General features: G+C 40.4%; 1 protein-coding gene across 1 annotated transcript in view; it reads right to left on the reverse strand.

The window, feature by feature from the left end:
• Nucleotides 1-21,865, reverse strand: part of Greb1l (GREB1 like retinoic acid receptor coactivator) — a 262,261-nt gene that overhangs the window by 118,606 nt on the left and 121,790 nt on the right. Inside the window, exons 2-4 of the mRNA XM_057789098.1 lie at nt 18,838-18,943; nt 7,446-7,605; nt 7,078-7,275 (exon numbers count right to left, since the gene is read on the reverse strand). Coding sequence (XP_057645081.1) covers nt 7,078-7,275; nt 7,446-7,602 — 355 coding nt within the window. The 5' untranslated portion in view covers nt 7,603-7,605; nt 18,838-18,943. The remainder of the gene's footprint in view (nt 1-7,077; nt 7,276-7,445; nt 7,606-18,837; nt 18,944-21,865) is intronic.

Here is a 21,865-nt window from a genome sequence, read left to right on the forward strand (position 1 = left end):
CAAAAGTGTATTTTTTTTTCTTTTGATTTTTTTCAAGATAGGGTTTCTCTGTAGCTTTGGGCCTGTTCTGGAACTAGCTCTGTAGAACAGGCTGGCCTTGAACTCACAGAGATCCATCTACCTCTGCCTCCCAAGTGCTTGGATTAAAGGCATGTGCCACCACCACCAGGCCTCAAAAGTGTCTTACTAAAAGATATTTGTGACTCGTAAAGAATGGGGGACACTAAAAATTCTAATCTCCCAGTGTGCAAATGAGAGAAAGGTTCAGGAAGGTTAACCAAATGTCCAAGGCCAAACAGCCATAAACCAACAACCTGATCTCTAACTCCAATCTCCACACCTCTCTCTGGCCATAAAGGCACATGCCAAAAATTCTATAACTCTGAATACTAAGTCTGCAAGACCTTGAATTTCAAGACCAGCCTGGGGTAGAGAGTGAGAATCGATATCACAACCAAATAAAAAAGGAAAACCAAAACCAAAATCAACAACAGCACCACCAGATCCCAGAAAAAGGTTGGCTGAAGAGGTGACTCCATTGTTAAGGGCACTTGTTGCTCTTATAGAGGACCCCAGTTTGGATGCCAGTACCTACATGCCAGTTCCTGGAGGAATCTGATGCCTTCTTCTGGCCTCTTTGGGCAGCAGTACTCATGTGGGGACACACACACACACACACAAACATATACATGTCAACAAAAATTAAATAGATCATAAAAACCAACAACAACCAAAACCAACAAGCACTTCTGACTTGTCTATGCTTCCCTCAACTCCAGTATAACCCAGGACACCACACTAGAGCCTCTTCCTTGCTTGTTTTTCTGTCAATCTTATCACTTGTTTTCACTGTGCCTGTTTTAAGCTAAATTCTGTGGAGCATTTGATATAACTTCCCTTGTCAACTATGACTATGGCATTATCTACCTATCTCATATTCACTGATGAATCCTTAAAATACAAGGTTTTAGCTATGAGTGCTGGCACCCAACTTTCATGCCAGCTACTCAGGAGGCTGAGGATGTTGAGAACTAAGAGTTTGTCAGTCTGGAAAGTTTTTACAAATCACAAAATGTTCTATGTTTAGAATATAATGTTTCGGGAGCTGGAGAGATGGCTCAATGGTTAAGAGCACCGTCCGCTCTTCCAGAGGTCCTGAGTTCAATTCCCAGCAACCACGTGGTGGCTCCAAACCATCTGTAATGAGATCTGGCGCCCTCCTCTGGTGTGTGGGTATACATGGAGGCAGAAAGTTGTATACATAATAAATAAATAAATCTTTAAAAAAAAAAAAGAATATAATGTTTCTTTTTTCTTCTCTTCCTCTCCCGCTGCATCCCCCTCAGTAGGCCAAAGGTCTGTGTCAGGTGTCTTCTTCAATTCTAATCTCCACCCTATCCTTCTAAGACAGGGTCTCTCACAGAACCTGGATTCACTAAATGGAAATGTGTACCCAACTAAATCTCACTCTTACTGTGGGTGCTGAGAATCTGAACAGCTCTGTCTCCACTGACAGAAGCATCTCCCCCGTCCAGAGAGTGACTCCTGTGATGAGACTCCTCTCATGGCAAAGGTGGGTGAGGGAGACCACTGCTTCAGCTCCTGACTAAACAGAGTTGAGAAGGCACAATGTTGGTAGGAGGCTGCTTGTTGTCCCCGCGGCCCTGCTAGCTCAGCCCCAAAATAACCACACAGAAACTGTATTAATTAAAACACTGCTTGGCCCATTAGCTCTAACTTCTTATTGGCTAACTCTTACATCTTAGTTTAACCCATTTCTATTAATCTGCGTATCGCCACGTGGCCACGTGGCAGTGGCTTATCGGCTAAGTTTCAGCAGCATGTCTTACTCTGGCAGCGGATCCGTGGCATCTCCCTGACTCCGCCCTTCTTCCTCCCAGCATTCAGTCCAGTCCTCTCCGCCTAAGTTCTGCCCTATCAGGCCAAGGCAGTTTCTTTATTCGTTAACCAATACAAGCAACACACAGCCAGAAGGACCTCCCACACCAGCACAACGTGGAGAGTGTCCACAGAAAGTATGGTATTTTTTAAATGAAAGAATTATTATTTCAGAGTCATTTGGGGGGCACAATGGAAACTATGTAACTCATTGAAACGAAGAAGCATGAACAGTTTTTAGTATGGCAGACTTGGGGATTCCCATTGAGGGTGGGAGGATAGAGGTCAAAAATAATAATCATTAAACAATAAATGGACTCTTTAAGAAGCATACTTTCTAGTCTTCTTGGTTAAAAACATTGGTACCTGAGACAATGAAAAGATAAAATGTGGAGGATGGTCTGTGAAAAGGATGCAAGAACCAATGAAAAGAGCTTCCACGTCTGAAACGAGGACTCTTTAAATAATACTCGGCAGTCTTGTGTATAACACAAACCAGAAAATAAATATCGACAAGGTTAGACATAAATATCTGAACAAATTTAAAAAGGTAGAGAAGAAATGGATATCAATGAGGTAAAAACTTCAAATAAACATATGTTGGTTCTTTGCCCCCAGTTATGTATACATAAATTTTACCTCTGGGATCTTCATCTAATCTCTGAGTCATCAGAAAAAAGACCAAACTCTTTGAATAAAGAAATTTTTTTACAAGATCTTTGATTAATATTCTAAAATTGCCAGGGCCATCAAACCCAGGAATAAAACCTATGAAAATGTCACAGCTAAGAGGAACCTAAAAAGATAAGCTAAACCTGTATAATTTTTTGATAGGACCCTGGCTCAGAAAAGGACATTGGATAAAAGCAAGGAGCCAAAGCAAACCATAGGCTTGTTAAAGCTCATACAAATATCTGAGCAATAACTCACTCACTAGAACACATGTGCTTCTTGTGCTACGCCGGTCACGGAAGAAACTGCCTATGTGCAGAAATAGAACTTGAGGCTTCACTTTCTACAAACATAAAGGTGCTCCTAAAAAGTACTCTTGAAATACTTTTCTTCAAGCTACTTGACAACACAGCCTCAGGCAATTTAATTAAAAAGAAAGAACAGAGGGGAAAGACAAAGCTACACTGAGCACTGGGTCAGGAGGGAATCAGTTTATGGCCAAAGACGCTACAGAATTAGAGAAAAGTTACTTAATTCAGTTTGTAGTTAGCCTAAAGATTCTGAAGTTCCCCTGCCAAGGACCTGGTGTTTGACTGTAAACATTTCCTGAATATTTCCCCAAATTCTCATTGTCAGGGGTTAGCACAGCTAATTAAACTCATTATAGATCAGAGATCCCCAAAGAAAGAAAAAAAATATTATGTTAAGAGCAATGTCTATTTTTTTTTTTAACTGAAAATAAACTGTGCCTACAGAATCCATGACATGTGACTGGATTTCGGACCAACAAATCCCAGGACCCCTCATGGCAGGCAGATAACTCTGAAAGGCTAATATGACCATTCCTCAGAGACCACTAGACCGCCTCAGAGCACCTCTGGAAGGCTCCAGGCTGCTGCGCACACAGGGAGGGAAGATGGTTGCCTTCAGGGGTGGACAACTTGCTTTGCAAACCTGCTCAGGGAGTGACTTATCTGGGAGCAATAAGAAAGGCTGCTCTCCCACCAACGCTCTTTTGAGACAAATGATTTTAATTAAAATGGCGGTGGTGATAACAGAGAACCCTTCTATATAAACTTCATCTGCATTTTCTTAATAGCCAGGGTTTCACTTCATAGAAAGGGATTTGCATTCTCCAATTATCTCCAACTTGAAGGCACCAGAGTAAATAGAAAGGGGAAAGGGACATTTACTGACACAGCAGCACCCAACTGAAGTAATGAAGCAGCTCTCAGAGGCCCCAAATCTGGCTGCTCTTCACCTGCACAGACAATCAACTGCTTCCCAGCAGGGTAGGAACCTGCTCTAGTTCAATAATTTACATAAGAAATTAGCAAGTAAAATTTCCCTATGAATGGCAACCTCTCAGGTGTTAAGTACCTGCTTATCTAAATTGCCTCTAAAAATAGCATTAGAGTTCCCCAAGCCTTAGGCAAACAGAGGACCGGGACTGGAAGGTGGTGTTCTCAAACAAGGCCACAGTCATTCTGTGTCCTGGGTCTCAGTGCTGCTTGTGTAAGCACATCTTCAGGGCTGCTTTCCTTTTGAGCAGGAAGATTTTTAGAACGATTGCCAAGCGAGCAGAATTGATAACATTATGTGAAATATAAAGTACCAGGTTATAAACATCTTTTTATTTTAAATGGGAGAGTTAAGCAGGGGACAAGAGCAATAACAGTAGTTATAAGAACCGGAAGTAGTTGATGTAGGAATTTGGGTACAGAATGAGTGTCTTCAGCATGTGTTGGATCTGAATCTTTTGCTTTGGTGGGGACAGTTCTTTATTCTCAGAAAAACTGCCTGCCTTTACCTTAAAATCACCATTGCCCTTTGGGGCTGAGGCTGAGGTAAAAGGATCACTCCAAGTTCTGTAGCTATGGCGTGAGTTAAAGGTCAGCTTGGGTTAGAGTGAGATCCTGACAAATACGGAGAACGCATCCTGACTTCATGGGGTTCTCACTGTTGTTGTTTGTTTTCTTTGAGACACTATGTAGCTGTGACTATCCTAGAATACATGACATGATATATGTCAAGCTGTCCTCAAACTCACAGAGATCCACCCCTCTGCCTCCCAAGTGTTGGAATTAAAGGTGTATTATTGTTAGGACGTCAAGTTTATAATTTATTACCTGCAAAATACCTTTCCAAAATACCTGGCTATAAATAACATCACTACCGAACTGCAAACATACTCCAGGTCCAGAAGAACAGGGAAAACCTCCTCCCCACACTCTAGTTCTAATTAGTTATTGTAAATGGAGACTGCTCTTTCATTTCTGCTGTCCAGACCTGAACAATCACACAGAAATTGTATTAATTGTAACACTGCTTGGCCAATATCTTAGACGTATTCCTACCTAGCTCTTGTATCTTAAATTAACCCACTTCTATTAATCTGTGTATTGCCACGAGGCTGTGACTTACCGGAAAGTTGTGACATCTTTCTCCTTTGGCAGGTACCTGGCATCTCTTTGACTCTGCATACTCTCTCTCTATATCTCTTCCAGCCTGACTATATTCTGCCCTGCCATAGGCCGAAGCAGCTTTATTCATTAACCAATAAAAACAACATGTATACAGAAGAACATCCCATATCAAATTATCACATGTAATTAGATTCTCAATGAGGCACCATCATTTTAAGCACTGTTCAATGTTATTTGTTACTGGAGGATCTTAGTTGAAGAAAACGTAACAAGAATACGAATCAACTAAACAGCAACGCACAGCTTCACTGTCCACATCCCCATGGGTTTAAAGGCATATGGCACACCAGTCATGAGTAAACACTGTGCATCATATTAAGTCTGAGCAAAAGGGTCAACCGTATGTGAAAGCAAACCCATAGAAGTGATGTGTTGTGGGCAGGCCTAATATGAAGAAAACAATGGATACCTCTTCGAGGGATACTTGTGAACCACAGGAGAATTCTTTAGGTCTCTTTTCCCTCCCTCTAGCTAGAGGAGCTGGAGTCCTCTATGGGTTGTTAGATTCTCAGGGAAGTAGGAGATCAAAAGAAAATACATTTCCAAACAAGGCCAACTATTTTTCTGGCTTCATCTGGATAAGGCTTTAATTTATATCAAATAACTTGTTCTCCAAGCTTTGTCAGAAAACTGTACTGAGATCTGGAACCTTCTTATTTCTCCCCTCCCTGTCTCCTCAAGGTTTTCATGCTCTGACACCACGCAGGCTATTATCAGTCAGCTGGAATATAAAACCACACTCCATATACTAATTAGGTGGGTGATCAGAACACAGCCACTAGGTAAGGGGAAGAAGGCAGACTTTAAGTTGGGATATCACTGAAACCACAGAACAATAAAAGCATTAGAAACCATGGTTTCCTTATTTAAAATGTGGTTAAAAGTGTGGTGGGATATAAAGCTGACCTGCACAAACAGAATGAGATCATCCCCTGGTGTGGTGCACACCTTTAACCGTATCACTTGGGAGGCAGAGGCAGGTAAATAAATCTCTGTGAGTTGGTGCCAGTATGTTCTATATACTGAATTCCAGGCCAGCCCACACTACATAATGAGACCCAGTCTCAAAAAACTGAGGGGGTAAGGGAAGGATGGGGGGGAGAGAAAGAGAGAATCAAATTACTTACATTTTATACTGTGTAACCAGATTTTACATTTATAATATTTATAAAGGATTTATATTTTACCTCAGCACTCAGTGAGTATAGCTGTAGGACCAGTGAGATGACTAGGTAGCCAAAGGTGCCTGTCCGCAAGCATGACATCTGAGTTTGATCCCTAGCATCCCCAGGGTGGAAGGAGAGAGCCTATTCCTGCAAGTTGTCCTTTGATCCATGTGGTTACCATGGTTCAAAAGCACCCATACAATATGTAACACACACGAGACATAAATAAATGTAATAAAAATATTCCAGGTAGATATAGAGTCAGGGCATCTAGAATAACTATTACTATCTTGGAAGTGAACTAAAAGGAGGAGAAAGCCGAAACATTTTTTTAATAAAAACTCATGGGAGAGTAAACTCTTAGTGTACTGGAGAAGCCTTGACCTTTGCCTGAACTTGCACCTGCACGGATCTTTAGTTCAACTGTGATCCTTACTCTCCTCATTTACAAGAGGGGCTATTTCCTGTAGACAACTGTTGTGAGCTTTCAAGAGTCCATAGGGGCGAGGAGATTGTGTGATATTTTGGTTGCATGCTTTGAATCAGAGGGCAGTGCTAGGTACTAGCTGACCAAAATTAACCATAAGGACTAAATAAAGATAGAGAGACAGGAAGTAGTAGGGCGGGGCTTAGAGAGGGTTTCATCTCCTTTGGATGGAGGAATGACAGAGATAGGTCACTGGTCACTTCTCCACTCCTTCTCTGATCTATTACCCTGATATCTGACTGATAAAGAGTAATTAGTTAAATGCATCAGGATATAGCCACTCATTCCTTCCAACAGTGACTGGTATCCAAACAGGCCAGATGAAATTACAACACAAATCTGAAAGAATTCAGAGGTGCAAACCTACCATCGGTAGTGCAAGATCCTTCTGGGGCTGGCTTTTGTGAATAGGGAATTGGTGGGCTGTTTGAGTCAGACATTTCTTCTTCATCTTCATCATCTTCCATTTCATTAATTGCTATGTTGTTAGAAAAATCCAGGCTGCCATTTTGAGTGTAGCGGTGTACTAGATCTTTATCTAGGTCTTCCACCTTGGGTTTGACATCTGGGTAAGCAAAGAAATCAATGCAAATTTAATTTTTAAGAAGGATGTTTATGGAGAAAAGATTATAAGAGAAATTTAGAAAGTTATTTTTGGGGAGTGTAAGATTAGCAGGATTTGGAATTCCTGCTTCTTTGAAAGGGGTCTAGAAATGCATGCAATTGAGAACTTGCCTGCAGATGAGAAAGGGTGTTGATCTGGGTCCAAGTAGAGCTGGGAGAAGATTGGCCGCGGCACGACACTACTGCATCTGAGCGAGGCCTCTATGGAGTTGTGTAGAGCTTCCTCAAATCTAGCCGATTTCAGTTGCCCAGCATATGAATTCCCCATGGTCTGTACCAGCACATCCCAAAGAAAAAGAGGAAGTAAAAAATTGTGTTAGATGTTTATATCCTAAAATTACAGGTGTGGGGCTAGAGAGATGGCTTCGCTGTTAAGAGTACCGGTTGCTCTTGCAGAGGACCTGGGTTTGTTTCCTAGTACTCACAAGGTGGCTCATAGCCATCTGTAGCTCCACACCCATGGAACCTGAGGCCCTCTTCTGGCCTCCATGGGCACTGCACATACATTCATGCAGGTAAAATACTCATATACATAAAATAGAAATAATCAAAAAAATTTAAATTGATGTCTGGCAAATATAAACTATATTCATATAGTTATGTGAACTGTATGAAATGTATTCTTTTTTTTTTTTAAAGATTTATTTATTAAGCATACAATGTACTGCTGGCAAGGAAGGCACCAGATCTCATTACAGATGGTTGTGAGCCACCATGTGGTTGCTGGGAATCGAACTCGGGACCTCTGGAAGAGCAACCAGTGCTCTTACCCTCTGAGCCATCTCTCCAGCCCCTGAAATGTATTCTTAAATCTAGCTGGCAAGATGGCTCAGTGGGTAAAGTTGGTTGCTATCACATGGAACCACATGATAAAAGATCCTCAGACCTCCACATGTATGCTGTGTCATACACACGGCAGCACACGGTACATATGCATGTGCATGCACACACACACACACTTTAAAAAAGAAAAGAAAAGAAATATTTAAAGAAAAAAAATCTATTGCAAGTTACTTGTTACATTGCTTGTGATTTTGGTCTTTACCATCAAGGCCCATGTCAGCTCCTTCAGAAGATCTCACAGTTCAATAGTAATAAATGTTTTAGATCCAGCCTCAATTTCCCTGTAAGTTATAAAGCCTAGCCTGCTGAACAATGAGAACACACCTTTCACTTACAGCTGTGGTGTGGGACAAATGTCTATATTCTGTCAATTATATTTTAAATAAATGCTAATTGGCCAGTAGCCAAGCAGGAAGTATAGGTGGGGCAACCAGACAGGAAGAAGAGGTGGGTCAATGAGACAGGAGTATTCTGGGAAGAAGGAAGCTCTTTCTGCAGTTGTGAGCCTGCCACAGAAGAAGCAAGATGTGACTGCCTCGCTGAAAAAGGTACCGAATCATGTGACTAGCATAGACAAAAATAATGGGCTAATATAAGTTATAAGAATTGATAAGAAGCCTGAGCTAATGGGCCAATCAGTTTATAGTTAATGTAGACCTCTGTGTGATTTCTTTGGGACTTAATGATTATGGGAACCAGGTTGGACAGAAAACTCAGACAACACAGTTGGGCTCCTACAACCATAGATCAGCTCTTTCAGCAACTACAGAATAAATATTTAACCACTGTTCCCTCTAAGGCCTAGTCCCCTAGGGGAGGAAAAGACTCCTGGAGAAACAAAATGAAAGTTCTACGATACGAACCAATTTTCTAAAGCAAGGTCTGTGTCACTTATCTCAAGAACTCATTTCTGGGATGTTACCCTTTATCTATGTAAAAATCATTGCTTCTTTTGTTTCATCTGAATGTCTTCTTCAGTATCCTTCAGTAAAGTGAACAAAATACATTTGAAGTCAGAGCCTACATATACTTCTAACCATTAGTATTTGTGTAGTGCTCTGTAGCCACAAAAATTGTATAATAATGATAATAATCAGAATTTATTGAGTGCTAACTAGTGGTTTGAACAATAATTTCCAAATGGTTCAGGAGCCCCATCACCCTTTCAGTGGCCTGTAAGGTAAAACAACATCAGGGCTAGAGAGATGGCGGAGGGGCTAAGAGAGTGCTTGCACAGCGCCCACATGATGGCTGTAACCCTAGCTCCAGGGTCTTTCCGTCTTCTGGCAGGCAAACATGTAGTATGCAAACAAAATACTCAGACATATAAGATAAAATAAGCATTAATTTTTTTCAAACTATGCTAAGAAAATATGTTTGCTTTATTTTTTAAAAATCCCCCATTCTTTCACATATACATGATGAAGCTTTCTAGAATTTGAATAATGTGTGCTATTATAACTGACTGAAGAAGCAGATAAGTTACTATTATATCTTTTCTTTGGGAAAAAAGTTATTTTGAAAAAGAGAAGGCAATGGAATACATATGATGTGAAAACAGAAGGTCAGATATTTATGGGGAGGAAGGGGGCCAGGCAGCAAGGGGCAGGAATGAGGATGAAGAAGGACAGTAGGGAGGGGTACAGAAAAGAACAGAGGGTCATGAAACACACACACACTCAAAAAAGCCAAGCCATAACAAAACCCAGTACTTTGTATTCAAACTTGAAAAAGTCTTTTTTTTTTTTTTCTTTTTTTTTTGAGACAGGGTTTCTATGTGTAGCCCTGGTTGTCCTGGAACTTGCTCTATAGACCAGACTGGCTTCGAACTCACAGAGATCTTCTTACCTCTCTGCCTCCTGAGTGCTGGGATTAAAGGAGTGTACCACTACCACCCAATCTAACTTAAAAACTAATAAAAAGAAAAAATGTTCTTACACACACACACACTATTTGCCAATAGAGTGGTCAGTTTTAGTTTCTAGTGTGTATAACCTATGTAGGCAGAACCTCAATAGCTCCAGGAATACAAAAGTGCTGAGGTCAAACGGTGAGAACTGAGGCAGTAGGCTCAGTGCTGTATGAAAGTAGGATTTTGGAGGAGGTACGACCTCTTTTCACTTAAACTAAAAACCAAAGCAAACAAGCTGGAGAGACGGCTCAGCTAAATTAGGGTCCCAGTACCCCGGGTTGGGAGTTCTCCATAGCTGTCAATCCAGTTCTAGGGGATGTGATGAGTTTCTAACCTCCTCTCTGCCACCCAGGGTCTCTCAGGGATTAAGGGTGTGCGCACCATATCAGCTTCTCTCATCTCAAGACAGATAACTTCATACCATTTTAGTTCTATTTCCTCCATTAAGGAGGGAGACAAATTTACTCTTCTCTGCAATGCCAACTCGGATAGACTCCTTGTGGGGAGTACCTGAAGAATGAACTGAGAGGTCCTGAGGAAAGGGAGCTATGATCCAGCCAACTCCGAGTAACACACAGCACAAGCCTAGTTTCACCTCAGATTTCAAGAGCGCCTCACCAGACTGTGCTGTTCCAGAGCTACTGAAGTACAGCAGAGAAAGTACACAGTTCCCGTAACCATGGTAGCGTGCAGTGTGGGCTCCAGTGTGGGTGAGCATCCCAGAGCTTCTTAGATACTCCTATGATTTGGAGGACAAGCCAGGTACTATTTGGCAAACTTCCTTTTAAAGAATATTTTTATAAGGACAAGTTCAACAGAGCCACCATGTATGGGCTGCCCACGCATGTTTCCACCATATATGGGCTGCCCATGCGTGTTTCAGCATTGTCAGGGCATAAATTTTAATTATTGGTGTACGAACGTTTAATCTGCATGTATGTCCATTTACCACACATGTGCCTGGTGTCCCAGGATGTCAGTTCTGGAGCTGAAGTTACAGATGGTTGTAAGACACCATGCGGGTGCTGGGAATCAAACCCAGGTCCTCTGAAAGAACAGTCAGTGTATTTAATTGCTGAGCACATTTTAAAAGTATAAAGGGTAATAGGACTGATCACAAATACCATACGCAATACGTATACATGTCACTGAAATTATTGGCATTCATCTCTAACTTGGGACCCCTCATCCGATGAGGGGACATCTGATGGAATGTTACGACGGAATAACTGGCCTCAGTTAGATAATGGAGAAACGGGGCTGGAGAGATGGCTCAGAGGTTAGGAGCATTGCCTGTTCTTCCAGAGGTCCTGAGTTCAATTCCCAGCAACCACATGGTGGTTCACAACCATCTGTAATGAGATCTAGTGCCCTCTTCTGGTTTGCAAACATATGTGCAGGCAGAACACTGTATACATAATAAATAAATAAATAAATCTTAAAAAAAAAAGAAAATGGAAAAACACTTTGCAAATTAGTCATCAAGTAAACTGCAACAAGAAAGAAGTCATGACATTGATTTCCATATTACAGACCTCTCAGGTGCTGATAGCTACTTTTGTGATACTAAGAAATGATCTGAGAAAGGGATGGTACAACGTGGGCCTTTCTGCACCACTAATTAGCTGCTCGAAGTACAGATGGACCCACTACAAACCCATGCTACCGAGGCTGGGTGCTTTCCGCTCTTGCCTTTTCCTTTTCCATAGAAAGGAAGGCTGGGAAAGTGGGGTGTGGGTAGGTAGGCAGCGTCGATACCTGGTGGCTCACAGAGGCAGTGAAGGAAAGAGGAGCTGGACAAATAACTTTAGCTATTGCTTTCAGACCTCTTAATCTTGTTTTCTCTCCTGTAAATGAAAAGGAAAACAGCATACTACCAAGAACTAACAGACTGTTCAAAGACACAGGCGTCCCCAGGAATGGTTCCTATAGCCAAAGATGCAAGGAATGAAACATAGAACAGAAACAGGGATCAAAGTATATTTACAATTTTTGCTACTCAAGAAGAAAAGCAGAGTTCTTAGAGAAACAAACAAAAACAAAGCGCTTAGTTAACTGGGCACTGTTAGAAGAAAAAGGAAGGAGCGTTGCTATACAGGGTCCTGCTCTTTCACAGTAACTCGGTTGTCAGAGAGTGATTTTCGTAAATGAAGATTTCCAACTAATAAATGTGCAAAGAATACTAGACATATGAAAGAATCAACCACTTTGCAACTACTAATTTTGGATGTGTGCAGGCAGTGGTAATAGGTGAGACCATTAGTTAGCAGGACGAGGGGAGCTTTATAGTGGAAAAATTCAGCTGTTACCTCCTGAGCCCATGGATTAAGCACAGAGTCATGATGTGAGGCAGAGAGAACTGTGGACCTCCCCAGGAGACAACATAAATGAAGCACACATGCCACCCAGGAAGTATCCAGCCAAGACATGTGGCAGGTCTAGTCAGGTCTCAGGGGGAGCCATTTGATGGATGAGTCATATAAAACCACAGGGAGCAAACAGAATCAGAACCTGGTTCCTGCCAAAGGACAGGGGCATTCCAGTTTTAAATTAGGATTTAAGTTTAAACTTAAAAATATTGTACATTTCTTCCCTATTTCAACATGTCGTTTGGCACAGAAAAAAGGTAAGAGTGGTTGCATGTGATGGTGCACACATATATTTGCAGCACCTGAGGCAGGGGCATTGCAGATTGCAGGATAGCCTGAGATACTTGCTGAGACTATACAGAGAAAAAGGAAAGGGTGGAGGGGAGGGTGAAGACGGTCTGTCCTGTTGGTGGGGTGAATGCATGTGGGGTGTCATTGTCTCTGTTTAGAAACTATTTTAAAGGCAGAATTTCTTGACTGTGTGGTGTGCATAGCACAGAAAAGGGGACAGTTCTGTGCAACTTACGAGATGTTTGTTTCTTCTGTCTTTACACACATTGTCCACACACTTTCCATACTTAACACACCAGCCAGCTATCATGAGAGAACCCTGCAGTTAAGCACACAGGCTCTGAAATCGATTCTTGTCCTACAGTTTCCTGGGTGGTACTGGCTACTTCATCTGCCATTCGTGAGACAGGGCTGAGATAGTCAATCTCCTAGTTTTTGTGAGAATAAGTAAGATTTTGGATATATAAAGTTAAAATAGGTTCTGTATTGAATCTTTTGTTTTGATGTCTCAGCATTTGCTACATTAAGATTTACTGAGGAGCCACAGTAGTGGTGCACATCTTTAATCCCAGCACCTGGGAGGCAGAGGCAGGTGGACCTTTGTGAGTTTGAGGCCAGCCTGGTCTACAGAGTGAGTTCCAGGACAGCTAGGGCTAAAAACCCTGTCACCAAAACCGAAACAAGGCAAAACAAAACAAAATGACAAATGGTCTCCTTTGAGCATGTTGGGGCCATGGTAGATTCTAGGTCATGATTCAGCAGCACAGAACTATCAATATAGAAGTTCCAAAGCAGGTTTTAAACGTTACATACAACTCACTAGAACATTTTATATTGGATAAACAAATCCTGAATAACCTTTGACACCAAGTGCTGCTCAACAGACTTCTCCAGCAGTAGAGGAGTGTCTCTAAGTCCACTTTGTGATATCCATCAGCCACGTGTGGTGACTGAGCACCTGAAATGTGGCTACTGTGACCTGGTGTCCGTCAACCACATGTGATGGCCAAGCATCTTATCTAACTGTATTTAATTTTAAAAGCTGCATGTGCCGAGTAGCCATCTTAATAGACATCTGCAATGATGTGACCTTGAACATGTCACTTCATCTTTATCAAGCTCTTACAGTCTTTGATTTTGTAGAAGAGGAAGCATTGCTGCATTATAGATTATATACTCTTTCTTACTAAAGATACCCATCCACATGATTTGGGGCTATAGCTCATTGGCAGAATGTGTACTCAGCATGCGGAGGCCATGGGTTCTGTTGCTAGCACTGACAGTGATAATGTGTGTGTGGCTCTCAGACAAATAAACCAAATTCAATCCTTATAAGTTCATATGAAGCCTCTAAGCCCAAACTGAAAATAAATACACATTCACAGTTCGCTCTGTTAGTATTTTATTATCTATTTATTTGTGATGCCAGGGATTAAGGCTCAGTCCTGTGTGCTAAGTATACTCCTGAGCTCCTGAGCTAAACCTCAGCTCTGTTTATTCTTTTAAATAGATATTTGTTACTCTTAATTATTTGTATTAGCTGGCTTTAATATTTGTTTATTTGACTGTGGGATTTTTGGGAGGGGTAGATATTTTATGAAACCAGAACTGAGTAAAAGGGGGTGAACTTTTGTGTGTCTTATCCAATTATATAGAAAGCAGATCTGAAGCAATACTATTTCTTTCTAAGCACATTTCAATAAGGCACAATGCTAAACACACATGCAAAATAAATGTATTTTATTGCACTTTTATCCATCTTCCTTGCTGAAGATCTGAAAAGACAATCACATTAAAAGACAATGCTTTAAAAAAAATCTGGGTGGGCCGGGCAGTGGTGGCCCACGCTTTTAATCCCAGCACTTGGGAGGCAGAGGCAGATGGATTTCTGGGAGTTTGAGGCTAGCCTGGTCTACAAGAGCTAGTTCCAGGACAGGCACCAAAAACTACAGAGAAACCCTGTCTTGAAAGTCCAAAAAATAAATAAATAAAAAAAACAAAACAAAAAAAAACCCTGGGTGGTGGTGTCATCTGACTTTAATACCAGCACTCAGGAGGCAGAGGCAGGCAGAACTCTGTGAGTTCAAGGCCAGCCTGTGAGTCCAGGACAGGGCTACATAGAGAAAACTTGTCTTGAAAAAAAAAAAAAATTCAGCCTCTTTGTATACTTAGATTGGGTAATGTCTACTTGGACAGGTTCTGAAGTCAAAAGTACAGCAATTTTTTTTTAAAAAGAAGCCTTTTTAAATTAACTTAATTCTAAATTCTTAATTCTAATGTTTTCAAGCATATACACAAATGCCCAAATGCCCCCAGTCGTTATGAAAATAATCACTGTGGTATACCCAGCTAGTTGATAGCAATAGGAAGATGAGGCAGCACTGGTTCACTCAGTAACAAAAGGACACAGTGTTCTAACTGGGAACCTTTCTGTAAAAGAAACATATCCTGTCAGGACGATCTGGAACTGGCGTAATTCCTGCATGACTCCCACCATGTCGCCAGAGACCAATTTTTCAATAGAGAGAAAAGTCAATAACCAAGACCAGAAAACATTAAACAATGAGAGAAGCTTCCCAAGCGTGGCTCACTACATCCATCAGGACTGTCAGGGTTTCAGAGCCGGGGGCTGGAGAAGAAGGTTCTGTGGGGATTAAGATTTGCATAAAGCTCCAGAGGCAAAACTAATTTCCAAAATGCAAATGTAATTTAAAGATACTATTAAAATGACATTCTAAATGTCAATACTAATTTTGAAAGTATTGCTGCAAAGGCAAAAATAATGATATTTTTCTTAATTTTTATTATTTAAGCATCCCATCTTGTTTTTTAAAAGATTGTTTAGAAAGTAAGCCATGAGCATTAACCCACTCGATGTATATAATGACACATTAAAGACTCTCAGAGTTTGTCTGGTTTCAGGTGATGGTGGAAACATCTAGAAACAAAGTCCCCTTATCCTGCACTTGAGGAAAAATTAAATCTAGGCTCTAAGCAAGAACAGTGAAATACAGGTACATCTAAGGCCAGCGAATTAAGCTTCAGAATCAACAAAATTTTATCATTTTTCTTAGATACTGTCGTCAAACAGATGCTTTTCCTCAGTCAGACGTGAGTTTGAGGCTTTTTACCAGGCATGCTACATTGTACAACTGAAAAGCAACCCGCCCCGCTGTAGTCTCGAGGCCATTTAGAGGGGGACACAGCTTCACAGAGAAAGGTCACGTGACTGGTGGGTTCCCCACCCCCTCCCGACATCAGTCTTTCGTTATCTTATTAACTCTGCTGATTGCGCTTGTCAGATTTCCCTCAATTCCAACGCTACTTAAACAGCTGTGCGTCCTCTCTAGGCAATTATCAGTCACCACACTCGGGTTTCTGAATTAGCTGGTGAAAGGTGTTTAACCTTGAGAAAATACATTCGTGAACACATCCTTGAATAGGAGTTATTACTGAAAAAAGGACTGAAAAGACTCACACGACTGTAGCTACTGAATATGTTAATTGCAACACTAATTTACAAATTAGCAAAAATGTTTAACAAGGCTTATCATACACATGATTTTTTCTTTATTATACATATCGATACATATGCTTTCTTTCTATATCTGTATATATGCATAATGTATAAAGTGGAATATCAAAATACTGCCAAAGCCCAGAGTGATAATCTGCCCTACGAATCCGTCAGGGGCTACCACCTTTAAAGGTGTTCAGGAATCATTCAGCGCTGCTCTCAGAGGTGGCAGACTCCGCACCCCCAGATTCTCCAGCTCCTTTCAAAGGCAGCATCCCTTATTGTGCTGCCATTCTTTGTGGGTGCTAGGACAGAACCCAGGGCCTCACACACTGGGCAAGCCCTCTACCACTGGATATACAATGTTTTTATTCTTGGCTCTGACATTGAATTTTTTTTCTTCCTGATATAATATATATGAAAAAAAGAAAACATTTTCAGAGAGAAATTTCAGAGGGTTTGGGGTTATTCATCAGCTTATAGTCCCCTTCTACCAATCAGTAACAGTTAAAATCAAAAGGTCTACAAGCCAGGACTGTAGTATGAATCCTGAGTTCAATCCCAGAGTCACATGTATACACAAAAAATAGTAAGAATTAAAAAATGTTAAAAACCAGTGAGCCAGGAACATACTTAATGTTTTATGTATGCCCTTTATAAACACATTAAAAGATAACCTTCTAGAGGTAGCAAGTTTTGGTATTTGAAAAAAAGGCTTAATAATAGTTTTCTGTGTGCAAGAAAGGTCTGAAGTATGTAGAAAAATTTTGAAATTAATGTGACCAGCTCCCTACTCCAGCATTCCCCTGCTTTCTGTTCCAAGAAAAGAAAAAAGTGATATTTCAACAGTGCAAAATTCTTTGTTGTGACAGAAACATTAATATGATAAATGTTCTGGAAGGCGAAGTACACTTCGAATCCTAACTATTCTTTCAGACCTCTGCTGAGTCTAACAGTCCTGGCCAACATTTGGTGAGGATTATCCTTCCTTTAGACAAAAGCTAGTGTTCCTTAGATAAATCAGGAGTTATTGCCATGAGACTCATAAAACCTTTTCACAACACAGATTTCCAAGGGAATCCTTGAAGGCTTTAGGGGCTGCTCCTTTTCCTAAGTAACAAAATACACCCCATGGTGTCTTGCTGACCCCACTCAGCTGTCCTCTGACCTCTTCAATTGTTGAAGCCTAACGCCAGGGCCCACAGAATTTGCCTCCCATATCAAAAAGGCTACTGTTGCTTCCTCCTAGCACCTGGTGAAACAAAATGCAACAGTTCTGGCTCTCCCTTCTGCCTTTCCTCCTCTCTGACCATTTTCCAGATGTTAAGCCAATACTGGGTTTCAGTGTCTTCGTGGTCATCACTAAGGAACAAACAGGGACTGGGCTGAAGTGGCAATGACCCTCTTGTTCTCTCTGGCCTCAAAAGGATACAACAGGTCATAAAAGAGAAAAAGCTCTTTGGCCTCCGCTGAAAACACTAGGCATTTAAACACACTGTAACTTCTAAAGCCGGGAGAGAGGGTTCGTATATTCTTTCTAAAAGCCAAGAGGCCCTAAAGCAGTCACACTAAATTCTTAATTCTTTTCTTTTTGAAATATTTTATTTTATGTACATTGGTATGAGAGTGTCAGATCTCCGGAAACTGGAGTTACAGAGAGTTGTGAACTGCCATGTGGGTGCTGGGAATTAAACCTAGGCCCTCTGGAGGCTCTTAACCACTAAGCCATCTCTCCAGCCCTAAATTCTCAATTCTTAACAAGTTTTTTTCCCCCGCTGATATTGGAGAGAGAACCAATATCACCCTTCCCCTCTGAATTAAAAGCCTTTAAAAAATAAAGTCAGAAACATTTTATTAAAGCTCTGTAACACGTCTCAGAACAGTATCACAAGGATGTGATCACTAAATACAGGCTGGGTTTTTTTTTTTTTTTTTTTTTTCTGCATAACCAAGGGCTTCAAAGTCTCTTATCAGACAACTGGAAAGAAAATTACAATTACCAAAGAGGAACCAAAAAGTGCATTCTTGGAGGGACTGAGTTTGATCAAGACATAATGTATATGTGAATGAAATTTTCAAAGAACAATAAAAAAGAAAAAAGATGTGAAAAAATAAGAGTTTAAGATTTAATTTTTATTTTTGTGTATGTGTGTTTGTCTGACCGTGGGGATGCCATGTGTGTGGATGACACAGAGACCATCCACACATTGGCATTGGATCTCAGGGACCACCCGATGTGGGTGACGGGAAAACTTCAGTCCTCTAGAGAAGCGGTTAGTGAGTGCTTCTACCCACTGAGCCTTCTCTTTAGCCCTTGAATTCACATTTTTTCAATTTATGTAGACAGGAAATTCAGAGCCATCTGGGAGAAAAACTTAGTAAGTTTAACTGGGGAATTGAGAAGACAGAGCAGAGAGGCGTGCAGAATGGGGCAGACCTGGAAAGGAGGGCGTATACGCTCCTGCTTAGTTTAAGGACCAAACATAGTCGCTTTATTTCAGCTGTAAATTAATCTAACAAAACCAATTTGACCATGAAAAGTTTGAAAAGAGGAATGCAATCACACAATACCTTGGTTCATATATTAACATTTTTGGATCATGTTCATGGTTAGCTAGGCAGTCAACATCTCAGGAAGCTTGTCCGAGATCACAACTTTCTTCAGGGTTCTTTGCACCTATAAAACATAGAATGCATAAAACCACAAGTTATTTCTCAGTTCCCTTTATTGCACAATATAACAATCTACAAATCGAAATTCTACAAAACCACAGGAATTACCAAACTCCTGTGTACCTCAACTTATTACCATGAGAAATAGAAAGAAGCTCCCTGTTCCTAAACTCCAACAACCACCCTCAATATATGGTCAAAATAATTTCTGCTTTTCTTAGAGCAACCCTCCCCACCCTTCCCTCAGTGCGAGCTGAGAAAGTTTCTTTGACATCATCATAACAGTAAAAGTCCCAGATTACTTCTGTTTTGGAATAGAATTAAGATAAAACAACTTTCTTATTCTGAGGCATCTGGGAGTTTTACAATCCCTGATATTTGTCTAAAATTAATTTATTCAAAGAATAAATTAATAAATTTATATTATAAATAGTATAATTATAATTAATTATAAAGAGGTCAAATATAAATAGGAAGGTAATAATTTTTACTTTTTGAACTTCTGTAGTGATTTCCAGAAAAATTGCAAGAAGAGAAAGGTTTCCTACTTTCTGAGCAGTATGTTTCTATGAGATATTAAATAAACTATAATCACCTACAATTGATTGAATAACGTGCCTATTATTCTACCCCACTAAGTAGAATATGGTTGATATAAATTAAACACAAAGATATGAAAAATTGGTAAAGCTTTAAATAAATTAAAGCAAATTGTCATTAATTTTTATACATAACTTAGAAGTAATTTTTACTGTGTCTAAAAAAGAAAACTAAAGATTCTTAGTTTTTAAGGATGTACTAAATGCAATATGAATATATATATAAATTAAAATACTTGAAGTCATGCTAAAAATGTTTTTGTACTTTCTTTTTTATGTCAACTTGAAAGAGAGAAAATAAACATTATAGCTTTTGGGATAAAAAATATTTGCCTTAACCTCTCCTTATTGGAAGAATGCCTTCTCACACAAGAATAACGAAAAACGCAGGCCCCGGATGTTCAGGCTAACACTTCTCACTCACATGCACCAACAGCATCTTTCCTACCTAATCCAAACCCAAGATTACCCCATATGGTCAATGAGGTCAAACTGCATTACTGTCAATGAGGACCGACTGACTCTGCAAGTATCTTAATGATTTTTAAAAGGGTCAATAATCCAATTCCAATAGCTTTGGAGTCTAAAACTGCTAATTTTTAGCCACGTGCTGCACACTTCACCTGCTAGTAATGACATTTTTGTATTTTCTTCTAATTACACTCAAAGCTAAGACCTTTGGCCCTGGACCACAGACCCCTATTCAGGTTGCACACATTTTTTTAAAGGACCTGGTCCTTTGTTGTCACTCTTCCTCTTTCATCTATTATTTACGCCCACAGAGAAGGAGAGACTCCACCGTTTATGCAGCTTAAAGCTCCTAACCATCTCAATTTCTTTGCCTTTCAACTGATGGGCTTTTTCATAGACAAATGCCAAAATGTTTGACAAAATCATTTTTTGTTTTTCAGTTACACTGCCTTCTCTTTTCTCATCTTCTATCCCGAGGCAGCTTCCTGTCCTCTCTGTCCCACAGGAGGGACTTTGTATAAATAAGGATTTACACACTGTGACTGTTATCAACCAAGCGACTACAGTACAAACCTCAGTGTCTCACAAATCAATAAAAATTATATATTTTTTCCATCACAGAATCCATTAAATGAAATTGAAGATAATTTAAAATAACTTAAAACCTGCCCCCAGTCTCCATTAAAACACAGAACTCTCAGAACTCCCTAGCGGAAGTGCCAAAGAGCATTCAGAAAACAATGAGGATATCAGCTACACGACCCAAGTTTCCAAGTGTCTTAACATCTACTAGCTGTCGGTTGACATTTCAATAATAATAATTAAAAAAAAAAAGTAGAAAAGGAAAAAACAGAAAGTAAATTGAAATGGCTAAATGTTCAATTTTTAGCTTAATCTTTAAAACATTTTAAAGCAAAATCTTCACAAAACATCCTATTATTATTGTTATTTCCCAATACTTTCTCCAGATATATATACACACACCTACATATATGTATGCACACACACACACACACACATTTTGGAAATCAGAAACACAAAACTGTTACCATGATGTAGATCACTCCCTCAGACCACAACAAGCCACCAAAGGATTCTGAGCTGCAGGCCGTTTCTGGCCTGACACTGGCCCATCCTTGCTCTCCTTTCCTCCAGGGCTCAGCTTACTCTTGAGTTCTAAGGGTTTCCCTGTTGTCTGGTCCTCTGCAGACCCTGAAACCTCTTGTCTTTTCTTGTTTTCACCATTTGCTTCACCCAGCAGTTCACTGGAGACCCATCCATCTTGTAATGCCTAGAGTGACAGATACTCTCCAGAGCAACCACACGCTGAGTGACCAGAAGATAACATCACCCCCAGGAACTCCAGAGAGAAATACAACCTTAGGACAAGGTCTGACTTGACAGACATCGGACCATAAACCTCTTCTAAGTGGAAAAGAAAACAATTGCCACACACACAACCGAATCTGACCCAATCAAAGGCGGAGGAGAGTGATCATTTGTGGATTGTCTTTTCACTCACTTTCCCCCAGAGCTTTTATAGTAGGGCAATTCACTCACCAAGAGGCAAGAGACTTCTCGGAGAAAAGAAAAGCCTTTCTCAAGTGCCTTCTTTTATTGAACAATATTCAAAGTGAAATTCATTGACGTGCGTGTTGCAGGAAACCCAAGGCTTCAGTTCAGCCCTCTTCACCATGCCCCTTCTTGTTGGAATAAAGCAATATCTGGACTTAGAAACGCTGACTCTATTCTACTGCTGTGAAAGGGACACTCATGCTTTGCAAATTAAAAACACATTAAGCACATCAGAAATTAAAAAGCAACATGTGACATAATGTCAACAATATGTGTAGCTC

This window comes from Chionomys nivalis, chromosome 14 (genome assembly GCF_950005125.1).
Source record: "Chionomys nivalis chromosome 14, mChiNiv1.1, whole genome shotgun sequence".
Classification (NCBI taxonomy): domain Eukaryota; kingdom Metazoa; phylum Chordata; class Mammalia; order Rodentia; family Cricetidae; genus Chionomys; species Chionomys nivalis.